This window comes from Capricornis sumatraensis, chromosome 1 (assembly GCF_032405125.1).
Source record: "Capricornis sumatraensis isolate serow.1 chromosome 1, serow.2, whole genome shotgun sequence".
Lineage (NCBI taxonomy): Eukaryota > Metazoa > Chordata > Mammalia > Artiodactyla > Bovidae > Capricornis > Capricornis sumatraensis.
The window spans coordinates 159753653-159767397 of NC_091069.1; the positions used below are offsets into that span (position 1 = coordinate 159753653).

General features: G+C 41.0%; 1 protein-coding gene across 1 annotated transcript in view; it reads right to left on the reverse strand.

The window, feature by feature from the left end:
- The window catches only part of MYH15 (myosin heavy chain 15), a 157057-nt gene that overhangs the window by 31846 nt on the left and 111466 nt on the right, over nucleotides 1-13745 (reverse strand). The window contains exons 29-32 of the mRNA XM_068968346.1: nucleotides 9562-9680; nucleotides 6801-6997; nucleotides 3274-3623; nucleotides 1039-1163 (exon numbers count right to left, since the gene is read on the reverse strand). Coding sequence (XP_068824447.1) covers nucleotides 1039-1163; nucleotides 3274-3623; nucleotides 6801-6997; nucleotides 9562-9680 — 791 coding nt within the window. The remainder of the gene's footprint in view (nucleotides 1-1038; nucleotides 1164-3273; nucleotides 3624-6800; nucleotides 6998-9561; nucleotides 9681-13745) is intronic.

Here is a 13745-nt window from a genome sequence, read left to right on the forward strand (position 1 = left end):
TCTCATTTTTTCCTTACAGCACCTTTCAAAAGGCCTGTGCCTGAAACTGACTGCTATGCCTTTTTAAAACTGATTGTCTCTGTTGGAAGGTAACTGGAAGAGACGTGCACTTTGAATGCTACCTGGTGCTTGGTCAAAGGGTGGGTCAAGAAAATGCAATTCAACTGTGAGAACAGAAGCTTTGTAGGCCTTGTTAACTACTTAATGACCATGACAGGATAACTTCCTTCTAATTCAGCCTCTTTGGCAAAAAGGTTTTCTCGGAGGTCCCTTCAATTACTAGCTAGCACATGCCTAGGGATAAAGCCAGATATTCTTCCTGAACATTTAATCCATAACACTGAAAACACTATCAAACAACCTTCACAAAGATGAGTTTTCAGCAACAAATGAGAACAAAGCAAATGAGAACATTGCTTTGAGTTCATTTTTAAAACTACTCAAAAGTTTTTTGGGGAAAAAAAAGGTTTTGACTGATTTCATTTAAAGAGAGAGTCAGGTATGAGGATATTTAGATATGAAACATCTAACAATATTTACTGAACTTCTCTTATACACCAGACAATGTTCTAGTCCAGTGCCTCTCAAATGTGAGGGTAAATATGAACCACTCAGGAATCTTGTTTAAATGCAGATTCTGATTCAACAGAGCTGGAGAGAGGGCTGAGAGTCTGAATTTCTAACAAGCTCCCCAGTGATGCCCATGCAACTGGTCCCCAGGCCACATTTAGAGCAGCAAGGGCCTAGGTACTGGGGAAAAGTCAGGGAACAAGATACACGCAGTTCCTGTTTTCCTTACAGTCAAGAGTCTTCATCACAATTGTTTATCTTGTTCTCTGAGCCTCAATTTCCTCATTTGCACAATGAGAACAACAGTCTGCTAGGGTGATTACGTAAAATAGTGCATACAAAGCACTTAGCATAGTTCCAAGCATGCAGTTAAGCCTTAAGTGTCACTGTGGTGGTAGTGTTATTAGCATGCAGATCTTCCACACTGTCACAATGATAAAAGTCTTCTTTGCTCCCCAGAGGTAATACCTCAGCCTCTTCCAATGCCATCTGAACTTCAGTCTTTTCTTGTTCAATCTGTTTCTTGACCTTTTCCATTTTACTTAAGTTCTTCTTTCCTTCTCTCACCTGATTTGTCAGATTAGAAACCTCCTCTGGGGAGGAAATAAAGACAAAATTAGTGAAAGGAACCAGTCTCAGACTCATGCTATCAGGCACAACAGACTATTCTGGAAGGCCAGCTGGGACCCTGGTCATGCCATTCTTGGTAACTTGATGACAAGGCCACTGCTGGCACTATGGGATCTTTGTTTGAATTTGAAAAAAATGAATACCTTTTCAATATATTCTTTTAGAATCTGCCAGAAAGTTGTCGACAACCACTGGTGAGAATGGTGCTTCTTAGAATATTTGCATCAAACAATCTGTGCAACTGTACATGCCAACCCACTTGTCAGAGTCACACCAGATATTGCCTGGTGGGACTCTAGGATATAGACCTGGAGTCATTATTTCAGTGGAAGAGCTTAGCTATCAACACCAATAATGGTGGCTGTTGTGAGAGCGGTTGCAACACCAGGCTGGGAACTTACAGCGTGTCATTGTCTGCCAGGAGCCAGCGCATGAACCCTCTCATGAAAACAAGCCTTTGACAGAGCAAGGCATCCAGAAGTGATAAAACCTCCACCACCAGACACTGTTACTGTCAGTTCTGCCTTTTCATTAAGGAAGCCTCTGGAACCTAAGAGGAGCAGAGCAGGGCCAAGGGCTCTGGGGAAATTACCCACAGCCCAGAGGCAGTGGAAGGCGTTCAAGAGCCTGACTGCTTCTCTGGCTCTGAGGATACCTAGCTTAAGACGGGATGGGACAACAAGTTTTAAGTTACAAAAACAAACCCAATAGACAATGATTCTCATGTGAATAACAGATTCTTGTCTGATATAGCCTGTCCAGAAGACAGGCTCCCAAGAGAAAACTCAAGGCAGTGATTCTCTACTCTGACCACACCTTAGAATTACTTGCAGAGCTTCTGAAAAACACTTCTGCCCAAGCTCCACTCTAGACCAAGTGAGGTCTCCATTTGTATTTCTGGGAACTGACTAGAAATACAAATTCTCAGACCCCCTCCTAGACTTACTGGATCAGAAACTCTGAGGGAGGGGCCCAGCCAATGGGGTTTTAACAAGCCCTCTGGGTGCTTCTGACACCATCAAAGTTTTCTAACTGTTCCAGCACCCCTCACAGGCCCAGTCAGTGAGCTGATCACGGACTGTACAGATCAACAGAGAAAGCAGGTTTTATTTATGTCTCCAATAGTAATGAACTTATTCCCAGGGCACCTCAGGACTGTAACACATGTCACTGTTGGTGCTGCTATAAATTGGCAGCCCTCTTTGAAGGGCTGCTGGGAAGTATTTCAAAATTTAAAAATTCATTCCTTTAACCCAGCAATTTCATTTCTAGGACTTTATCCTACTGAAATGTTTGTACATGTCCACAAATTTTTGTACAGGGATGTACAATATAGGATTATTTATAATTGTGGAAAACTGTATCTAAAATGACTAAGGTCTATTGAAATGTGTTAATTATCCTGATCATAAACACTCTGTTGCTAATAACAATCACGTGGTAGGCCTCCAGGTACAGGCCCAGTAGCAAAGCCCATAGTTAAGTATGTATGTGCCAGAATCAAGCTGGCTGGGCTCAAATCTCATATCAGCTACTTAGCAAATGTGAATTTGGCCAAGTTCTTAACCTTAAATGACTCAATCTAATCTGCATTTTACAGACAGAGAAACTAACTCATAAGATTGTTCTGAGACTTAATGAATACTTGTATAAAGAACAGTGCCTGGCACACAGGATGGGCTTTTGAAGTATTTGTTAAATGATAAAATATATTAATAAATTTTTAAAAGGTACAGAATAATCTGCAATTTAAGTTAAAAAAAAAAAAAAAACTTGCCTGCATATGTCCATGGAAAATCTTGGTAAGGCTAGAGATATGAAGAAATTCTTAATAGGCTTACTTTACTGTGGGGAATTGGGGCTGAAGGTAGGAATGTAGTCTTATTTTTAGAACTGATTTAATGAAAATAGTATCTGTCATTAAAAAAAAAAAATCCAAAGGAAGTATTACAAATGGCAAAGTTAAGACCCGAGCAGGGCTGTGAAAATGCTGAGCCGTCTATGCCGGAGGCGGCCTCCAATTCCTCAGCGAGTGCACTTCCGGTGCCCCGCTGGCTTCTCAGCACAATGTACCTTTCAGGTGCTTATTCTCCCTCCGCAGGGCCTCCTGGCTCATGGTGCTCTCCTCGTAGCTGTGCCTGAGCTCCAGGAGCTGGATGCTGAGGCCGCGGGCCTCCTTTTTTGAGGCATCCAGCATTGCCTGGGACTCCTCGTGCTTCCGCCTCCAGTCGTCCAGGCGCTTGTCAAAATGCTGCTGCTTCTGGTTGAGCGCGGCAGCCGCAGACCGCGCCTGCCCGAGATCAGACAGGGTGTCCCCGAGCTCCAGCTGCAGTCGGAGCCTGGCCCTCTCCAGGGAGGCGTTTCTGGCATTGGCCACCCCCATGGCTTCGGCAGCCTCCTGCAACCGAATTGCCAGCTTCTTCCTGAGAAGAGGAGACCCAAAGGGCAAGTGAAGCCACAACTCTCATCTAGTGTGTCCTTATTAAACACAGCGCTGCGGTCCAAATAGGGGAGCCCCCAAGGGTGGTTTCATAGTATGAAGGGAAGTAACTTGTGTCTGAAAAAGACCTCCTTGTGCTGTAGAACCCAGATGTCTGCTGACCACCGCCCTCTGGCTCCTGTGTCCACAGGTCCTTTATGTTCCCCCACCCTTTGGCAACCTGGACTTGAGACTCAGAATCTCTGAATCCCTGTATCTGCTTCCCCTGAACCTTAAATAAGCAATACAGACATTATCCAGAACAGGAAACGGGAATAAGAGGAAGATGGTACTGAACGCCCAGACGTAAGCAATTGTTAAAAGTTTCGTGCACATCTAGTCTCTAAAGAGTTCCTTCGCTACCTTGCTTGCAAAGAGCCTTCTTCAGCTCGCTCCTGCTCACTGCCTCCCCCTCTCATCATGTGACTTTTAAACATGCCCAGATTCTCTCTTCTCTGAATTTCTTCTCCAACTGGGCTCCTCTTCCCCACTGTGTATACCCACATCCATCCCAGCGGTATGCTCACTTCTCAGGCCCCGCTGCTATTAGGGGTACTTTAGCCTGTCTATCCTCCCTTCAGCATACGCTGAGATGGAGCAGCTTATTAAAATGCTTCCCTTCCACCACACTTACAATGCAGTGCTCTTATGCTCCCTAATGGATGCAATGTGTTTTGTTCACGTCTCCTGCAGGGACACTGGTAGTTCCATTCTTATTCATTCGTCACACCTCTTACATGAAAGGTACTGTATGTACCAAAGCTTTTTCCAATCTACTGTTATTAAACAGAAAATGGTCCTCAGGAAGTAATATGTGCCACATAACCAACCCAACAGAGCAATATGGTCATAAAGCCCCCTTTAGGCAGAATCCTGTAAAAACCAATCTGTGCTCAGTGTCCAGGAAGGACCTGGGCTCCAACAACTACTCCTTGCTCACTGGCTTTCTAGCCGTAGTCACTTCATGTCTTTGCTTCATTCTTCTTAACTGTTAAGAAAAGACTCTGATGTACTGCATGGTGACTATTGTTGATAATATTGTGTTATATATGTGAGAGTTGCTATGAGAAGAGAGCTTTAATTTTCTCACTGTAACAACAACAACAAAATGGTAATTCTGTGGGGGTAAAGGAGGTATTAACCAACCATACTGTGGTAAAGATTTCACAATATGTGCATATTTCAAATTATTATATTGTACACCTTAAGTGTACACCCTACACCATGGCATATGTTAATCATATTTCTATAAAGCTGGATAAAAAATAGGAGATTCTGATGTTCTATCCTGCCTAAAACAAGAATCTTGTAAAATAATTACACATATGTTAACTACTTTGGAAATGCTTAACTGGAACCAGAAAATAGGAATTTTACTTTGGGTGACCAACTGCTGAGGGACTGAGGGGTTATACCAGGACACAGGGCTATCAGGGCTCAAATCAGGCAAATCCAGGGCAAACTGGACAACTGATCACCTTCATTTGACTGATAATGTTTTTCTACATTTACTGCCAACTGCCATTTTGGTCTTTAACTTGCCAACCATAAGCACCTACATGGTTGCCTAGAATATGCAAGAAGATGTGCGAGAAGAAGAAATCAAATCCCTCTCCTCGGGGAAACTCAGAGCTCAGAGGCACTAAACGGGCTCATGGGGGAGCTTGATTCCACTAAACTAACTCATCGTGTGAACCCAAGCCTGGAAATCTAAGCAGACAGATCTTCAACTTTCCAAGTTAAAACAAAAAAATACAATCCTAAATTTTTTTGTAATTCCACCTCCCTGAGGGGATTTAGAGGCAAAGCATAATAGAGACAATGCTTTATTTACTTGATGTTTAAGTTTAAAGCAAAAAAAAAAAAGTCTTCAGATATAATCACATTTGCCATTTCTCTCTAGTTGTCATCGACTATAAGACCATGATTTGTTAGTTCAAACAAATCTATGTGGTCATAAGCAACCCACATACTTTCTCTCTTTTCTGTCTCTCTCTCAGAAACCTTCAAACAAAGTGACTGGTAGACACTTTCACTGGAATTCTTCAATTAGGAAAAAAAAAAAAACTTTAGAAGTAAATGCCATATTTTGGATATGAGGAGCTGTTTCAGTTCAAGGCCCCACTTTTCTGTGGTCCTGAGTTTTTAACACATTTTCCATGGGTATTTTTAGTATCTGTCATCACAAAGCCCTTTTAAAGTTATTGTGGCTACAGAGACAGATCTCTTGGTATCCCCCCTTTAGGGAGAGAACACAGCAGCTGTTCAGCACATGTACAACAATGTCTTTCAAAGATTTAGGTGAAGAGCTGAAAAATAATATATTTGGTTGATACTAAAGAGAAACGTATTGATCTGCTCTGGATTTTTGCCAAGCTACCAAGCCAGGGACATACTATTTTGAGTCAACTTTTAATGCTGGTTTGACACTGTTTCTCAAAGACAGACAGTTCTTTGACCTCTGAGCAAAAAGCTTTAGAACTACATCCTGGGACTAAGTCTTAATTCATGTAGGCCCCAAACTTCTGTAGCTCCCGGACGAACTTCTAAAGCCTTTGTGTAGTGTTGGCTATAAAACCCATGTCCTAACCTTAGAGGTGGCCCAAAGGCGATTTCTTTTCAAAGGACACTTTGTCCCATAGACAGGATGACAGATCCTAACACATTTCCAGCTGCCCCTGTCCATCTTCACAGACGACTTTGTAGTCTACAAGTTGTAGATCAGAGACATTTTTCGATAACTTTAATGTATGGAGATGTTTACAGACATGGACTCCATTATTCTGGTGTTCCAAATGTAACCCAGGATTTTACATGTTAGCCTGCTTTCAGACCATAGCTCAGTCACATCTGTGAAGACTTCTATCTCTAGAAAGAACCTCCTTTCCCCCCAGGATTTCTCTCTAATGTTTGTCACTCTGTATTATAATATTAATTTTTGAACCTTTCTAGAGTATGTGCTTCTTGCCAGTGGTGGCTGTTTCAGCTTTGGTCTTAGGCTTATTCACACAGTTGGTAAGGACTTGCTAAGTGCACATGTGAATCCTTGAAGACAAAGTCACTATTCTCAGAGTCCTCTGCATAACTAATTCCAGGGTCAGGGTAGCCCTGTCCCACTCACTTGGCATCCTCCAAGTCCTCAGCATGCTGGATGGTGTCATCCTCGTACTTGGTCCTCCACTTCACCATTTCAGCATTGCCTTTGAGCAGGGCCTGCAGCAGCTCAGCCTTGGCCGCTTGCTCTTCCTCGTACTGCTCTCGTAGAAGGTCACAATCACGCTTGGCCGACTTCACAGCCTGGGCCAGGGCACTCTGTGACTTCAGGGGACACACACAGGTATAAAAAGTCACCACCACCATTAATGATGAAAGCTTTAGAGGTGACATCATCTTTTTTAGATAAGGTTAATAACCACCTGCCACAAATGCAAGCTGAACCTGAACCTAGTTAGTTAATACTCGGGAGAGAATTTGGGACAAGAAGAGAAAGGAGAGAGTATCTAATTGCTGCCATTAAAACAAGGAAGAGAGTTCTATTTAGGGAAATGCCAGCCTGACAATGTGGGCTTCAATAATAGACAGGCCTGGAGTTCTAGAAATAGTGCAGCATGCAAAGGTAGTAAGAACACTCACTATCACTTAGGTAGTAAGATTTATATTTAGCAATATACAAGACACTGGTCTTGTTTGGACTAGAAAGGACCACTGAGTTTAGTCTAGACTTTTCATTCCATTGATAAAGAAAACAAAATCTTTAATTTAACATGCAAATCTCTAAAATATTTATTACTTTAAAACAGTGCTATCCAATAGAAGTTTCCACAGTGATGAAAATATTCTATATATATATATATATATATATAGTCTAATATGGTAACCACTAGGCATGTGGCTGCTAAACATTCAAAATGTGCCCAACTGAATTTCAATTTTATTTATTGCTAATTAATGTCAATTTAAATTCAGGTAGCCACCTGTAGCATAGTAGTGGCTTCTGTATTTATTGGACTGTAGAGCTAATAATTATTTGTCACTTAAGCATGGTTTGATTAACCTAGCAACATCATTCCCACGAGATAACCTAGTCTAGTGGGAAGAAGCAGGGTCTCTGCCAGTCTGCATGGGTCCTTAATGCAAATTAGGAAAAAACCTCTTCTCAGATAGATGCAGCTCTGAAAGCACAAGGCTTGATTAATGGCAGCCTCAGGCAGACACCTAGGGGCTATGAATGAGGAGCAATAATATTAATATATAGTTCCTTGGTGGCTCAGACAGTAAAGAATCTGCCTGCAATGTGGGAGAGCCGGGTTCAATCCCTGGATCAGGAAGATTCCCTGGAGAAGGGAATGGCAACCCACTGTAGTGTTTTTGTCTGGGAAATCCCATGGACAGAGAAGCCTGGCAGGCTATAGTCCTTGGGGTCACAAAGAGTCAGACACAACTGAGCAACTAACACTGAGAAGGACACAGGGATTGGAATCTTGGAAACTTGGCTTCAAATTGTGATCCTTCCTCTCATTTAATATATATTTAGTGAACACCTGTTCTAAGCAATAGTGTTAACCAAAGTAAATAAAATGGAGACAAACCCTTTGTCCAAAGAACCTAAATGGAGGAGGATATATGAAAACAAGTATGTACAAAAATTAATAAATAAAATTGCTGACAGCACTGAGATCATAAAACAGACTGACATGAGGACACATGTTTGGATTCTTCTCCTCATCCCGCAAAGGCCTCCAACGGCCTTCAAACAGTAGGAATAGTCCTAATGATGCCGGCTTATTTAAGAGGCAGTGAGGCAGCCAGGGTGATTAGAAGTGAGTAAATGCAAGACGCAGCTATAGGAGGTCGGGTCACAGAAGGAGGCTTGGACTGAGAAAGGGGGGCTGGTATGCCAGTTGGAAGCCTGGCATACCAGAGAAGTCAGCCAGAGAGATCTTCTAAACCGTAAATCTAGTCATTTCAGAACCTGCTAAACTTCCTACAGTCTACTATTAGCTACATGACCTTGGATGAGTTATTTGTCTTCTCACAGCCTTGGTTACTTCATGTAAAAAAAACCAAAACTAATTCTACCAGTTTCATATGACTTAACATCTGAAGGTTCAGATGGCATGAAAGAAGCATCCAGCATGATGTGTGAAGCATGAATCATGGTAGTAATTTTTAAATGGACATATAATATAGAAAATAAGGAGAGTGTGGGGGATAAAAGAAAACATTTAAAAAGAGAAGTCTGCAGAGTCAATGACTTTTACCCTTGGAGTAGATGCCTTTGAAGTGAGATTATATACAAATGAAGTCCTTTGGGGTCTTAGAAGATGCCTTGAATATGAAATAAGAATAGACTTGAATACCAGGGCTCAAAAAATCCATCTCTCATTTTAGTCACTATGCTTTAACATTAAAGAATCACATTCACCGAGGTCACCTACTAGCAACATTATATATTCTCTTGGGAAGAAATAACTAATATCTATAATTCATTTGACAATTTAAAAGTAATATTGAATGAATCCAGTCCCATTCATTTTATTCTGGTCTTTTAATTAATTCCACTTCTTTGTGCAATTCAGAATCAAAAATCCATAAAGAACTTTGCTGACTGTTCTGTTCAAGTAATAATGCAAAATGGAAACACATACTTTCCTTGCTCTAAATCTGACAAACTAGAAAAGCAATTTGAATTACTGAGGATGATCCTTCAGTGATCAGAGTCCTTTTCAGCATATCCAAGATCCAACAGGTCTTTTTCCCCTTAACTTCTAGAGCACTTACTCTTCTTCTTTTATATAAGAAGATATTCAAGCCAACCTAGCAAGCCCTATTAAAAAAAAAAATACAGTGAAATGCCTGGTGAGAAATAATAGATGCCTTACTTTGGTTTCTTCTGCCAGTTGCCCTTTCAGGTCTTGAATCTGCAGAGTGAAGATACTCTTTTCCCTGGAAAGTTGGTTTATCAGAGCTTCCTTTTCTTCCAGCCTTTTTCGGAACTCACCTACAAAAAGATTTCACAAAATAAGTTAATCATGGTCTTTTTTCTCACCTACTCCCTTTCCTACTTAACTTACTGAGTTTAAAAGCAACTAATATGATCTATATATATTTTATATTTAAAAGAGTACAAGAGTCCTTACCAGCAAATCATGACAATGATCCTTTCCAGAACTCACAAGAGAGCCCTAAAAAAGAACTAATTTTTGGTAATAAGCATGACTAGATAACATAATATTCAGTTGGGCAAAAAGCTTGTGCGCGTTTTTCTGTAAGATGTTCTAAAAAAACTCGAATGAACTTTTCGACCAACCCAATATTCAGTTCAGTTCAGTTGCTCAGTCATGTCCGACTCTTTGCGACTCCATGAACTGCAGCACACCAGGCCTTCCTGTCCATCACCAACTCCCAGAGTCTACCCAAACCCATGTCCATCGAGTTGGTGATGCCATCCAGCCATCTCATCCTCTGTCGTCCCCTTCTCCTCCTGCCCTCAATCTCTGCCAGCATCAGGGTCTTTTCAAATGAGTCTGCTCTTCACATCAGGTGGCCAAAGTATTGGAGTTTCAGCTTCAACATCACTAACACCATTGAACACCCAGGACTGATCTCCTTTAGGATAGACTGGTTGGATCTCCTTGCAGTCCAAGGGACTCTCAAGAGTCTTCTCCAACACCACAGTTCAAAAGCATCAATTCTTCAGCACTCAGCCTTCTTCACAGTCCAACTCTTACATCCATACATGACCACTGGAAAAACCATGGCCTTGACTAGATGCACCTTTGTTGGTAAAGTGATGTGTCTGCTTTTTAATATGCTGTCTAGGTTGGTCAAAACTTTCCTTCCAGTTCAGTTCAGTTCAGACACACAGTCATGTCCGACTCTTTGCGACCCCATGAATCGTAGCATGCCAGGCCTCCCTGTCCATCACCAACTCCCGGAGTTCACTCAGACTCATGTCCATTGAGTCAGTGATGCCATCCAGCCATCTCATCCTCTGTCATCCCCTTCTCCTCCTGCCCCCAATCCCTCCCAGCATCAGAGTCTTTTCCAATGAGTCAACTCTTCACATGAGGTGGCCAAAGTATTGGAGTTTCAGCTTCAGCATCATTCCCTCCAAAGAAATCCCAGGGCTGATCTCCAAGGAGTAAGCATCTTTTAATTTCATGGCTGGAATCACCATCTGCAATGATTTTGGAGCCCAGAAAAATAAAGTCCGACACTGTTTCCACTGTTTCCCCATCTATTTCCCATGAAGTGATGGGACCAGATGCCATGATCTTACTTTTCTGAATGTTGAGTTTTAAGCCAACTTTTTCACTCTCCTCTTTCATCAAGAGGCTCTTTCATGCTTCTTCACTTTCTTCCATAAGGGTAGTGTTATCTGCATTTCTGAGGTTATTGATATTTCTCCCGGCAATCTTGATTCCAGCTTGAGCTTCCTCCAACCCAGCATTTCTTATGATGTACTCTGCATATAAGTTAAATAAGCAGGGTGACAATATACAGCCTTGATGTACTTCTTTTCCTATTTGGAACCAGTATGTTGTTCCATGTCCAGTTCTAATTGTTGCTTCCTGACCTGCATACAGGTTTCTCAGGAGGCAGTTCAGGTTGTCTGGTATTCCCATCTTTTTCAGAATTATCCACAGTTTATTGTGATCCATGCAGTCAAAGGCTTTGGCATAGTCAATAAAGCAGAAATAGATGTTTTTTTTCTGGAATTCTCTTGCTTTTTTGATGATCCAGCAGATGCTGGCAATTTGATCTCTGGTTCCTCTGCCTTTTCTAAAACCAGCCTGAACATCTGGAAGTTCACGGTTCATGTATTGCTGAAGCCTGGCTTGGAGAATTTTAAGCATTGCTTTACTAGCGTGTGAGATGAGTAGGTATCATTTATTGAGAATCTTCCACAGAGTAAGTATTTTATGTATATTATCCAGTTTAATTCTCATAACTATTACCCCATTTTTCAGAAGGGAAAAAACAGCCGCCTACTTAAATGTGATTGAGACACAAATCTGCACAGCTAGTAACCAATGGATGTAGAGTCAAATTAAGCTTTTAATCCTGAAGAACACATTCTTTCTTCTGTGGCATGCTCTCTTGTTTATTATGCGTGAGTCTACATATGTCTGGCCATATAATTTTTAGATAATTACAACTTCTTTGCCTCATTTGTAAATTGAGGATAACAATAAAAGATTGTTAGTGAAAATTAATTGAGTGTGAATGTACTTTGTAGACTGAATTGCTAAATAAAGACTAGAAATTTTCATTAAAGAGTAGAGAATGTGATCAAGAGATGGGTAGATTTTATTTCACTCTAGTCTACCTTCCCAGCTTAGCTTATTTCTTTCATAATCGGTGAGAAATGACTTGGTTATTAGAAATGGCACTAAAACAGAGCCAATCCTCAACAAAAAATGATAATTCTATTATGTAATTAGTCCAACAATAAAAGCTCCAAATATTTATGACTCCCACTCCTCTTGATACAAAGAAGTTCTAAAACTCTCAGCATTATAAGAAAGCCTCTGTTTGGGTTAAAACTGCAATTGCCAAACTTTTTAGTCTTAGGAACACTTTATACACTTAAAACTCACTGAGGACCCCACAGAGGTATTGTGTAGATGGGTTTTATATTAACAGTGTATTTGAAATTAAAAGAGAAATTTAAGATACGTATTTACTCATTTTAAAATAATAAAAATCTTAAAGACATGTTAACAGAAGTAACAGTTTTTAGAGGCAAAGCTATATATTCCAAAACAAACAAAAAATCAGTGAGAAAAATCAGCTTATTTTACATTTTAAAAAACTCTCTGGCTTAATAAAAGTGAGTTGGTTGAGGAATCCAACTGTTCTGGTTGAAGCATATGAAGAAATCCAGCCTCTCAGACATAAGTAGCTAGATATTTTGATAGTTTTTTTCAGATAATTGTGATGCTTATTTGATGCTATACCAAAACTCAACAAATAGAAGTTTCCTAAGGGTTAATGGTATAAACCAAACAAATGAAATTTTTTATTCTGTTCCATTAAAATTCATGGACTGGTCTTAAAAAACTTTGAATGGATCTTTTACCCATATATCATTTTTCAGCACCAAGTAGTGGTGATTTGAAAAATATATGCTTACTCAATTATGCAGATTTTTCAAATGTTAACACATTTCATCACACAATAAAAAAAAAATCATACTTGTTAACATCACTACTTATCTTATTAAAAAAAGCCTTTAAGGTTCAGATCAAGATGGAGGAGAAGGAAAATCCTGAGCTCACCTCCTCCCACAGATACACCAAACTACAACTAAATATAGAACAACTATCTCTGAGAATGACCTAAAGACTAGCAGGACAGATTTTCTATAACTAAGAATATAAAGAAAAGGTCATATGGGGAAGGGGAAGAGGGCAGAGACATGGTCTAGTCAGAACATGCACCCCCACTAAGGCCACCAATAAGTGAGAGGGATATCACAACTATTGAGGTCCCCACTAGGGAGTGAGGGGTCCAAGCCCCTCATCAGGCTCCCCAGCCCAGTGTACTTGCATGGGGAAGACAAACTTCCATAATTTCTGGCTGTGCAAATCAGCAGGGCTTAGGGCGGGGAAAGCCAAAAGGCAGTGGGAAACTGAAACACGGCTCATGTACAGACTCGCTCCAGGTCTCAATGCAGAGGCAACAGCCTGAAAAACACCTGAGTCATAAAGAAGGAGATGGCCAGTATTGACTACTATTAGGATGTAGGAGGGCAGGATCTGGCAGAACTTTCCCCAGGGGCAGAAGCACTTGTGGTCACATTTTTATTCATTTATTTATTAACTCTTCTGCCACCTAGCTGGCCCAGAGCTGGTGGGCACCATTTCTGTTACTTTCAATCAACCTAGCTAACAGGGTATACTTCCACCCCAACATTTCCCTGAGGATCAGCACACCCCTCAAAAGCCACTCCATGACTGCCCCACCAAACAGGTGGCATGAGCTGCACCAATGCCTTTCCAAAGTGGCTCTTAAACCAAATAACCTGGTGGGACATCTTGGCCAGCATCAGCACTCCTTT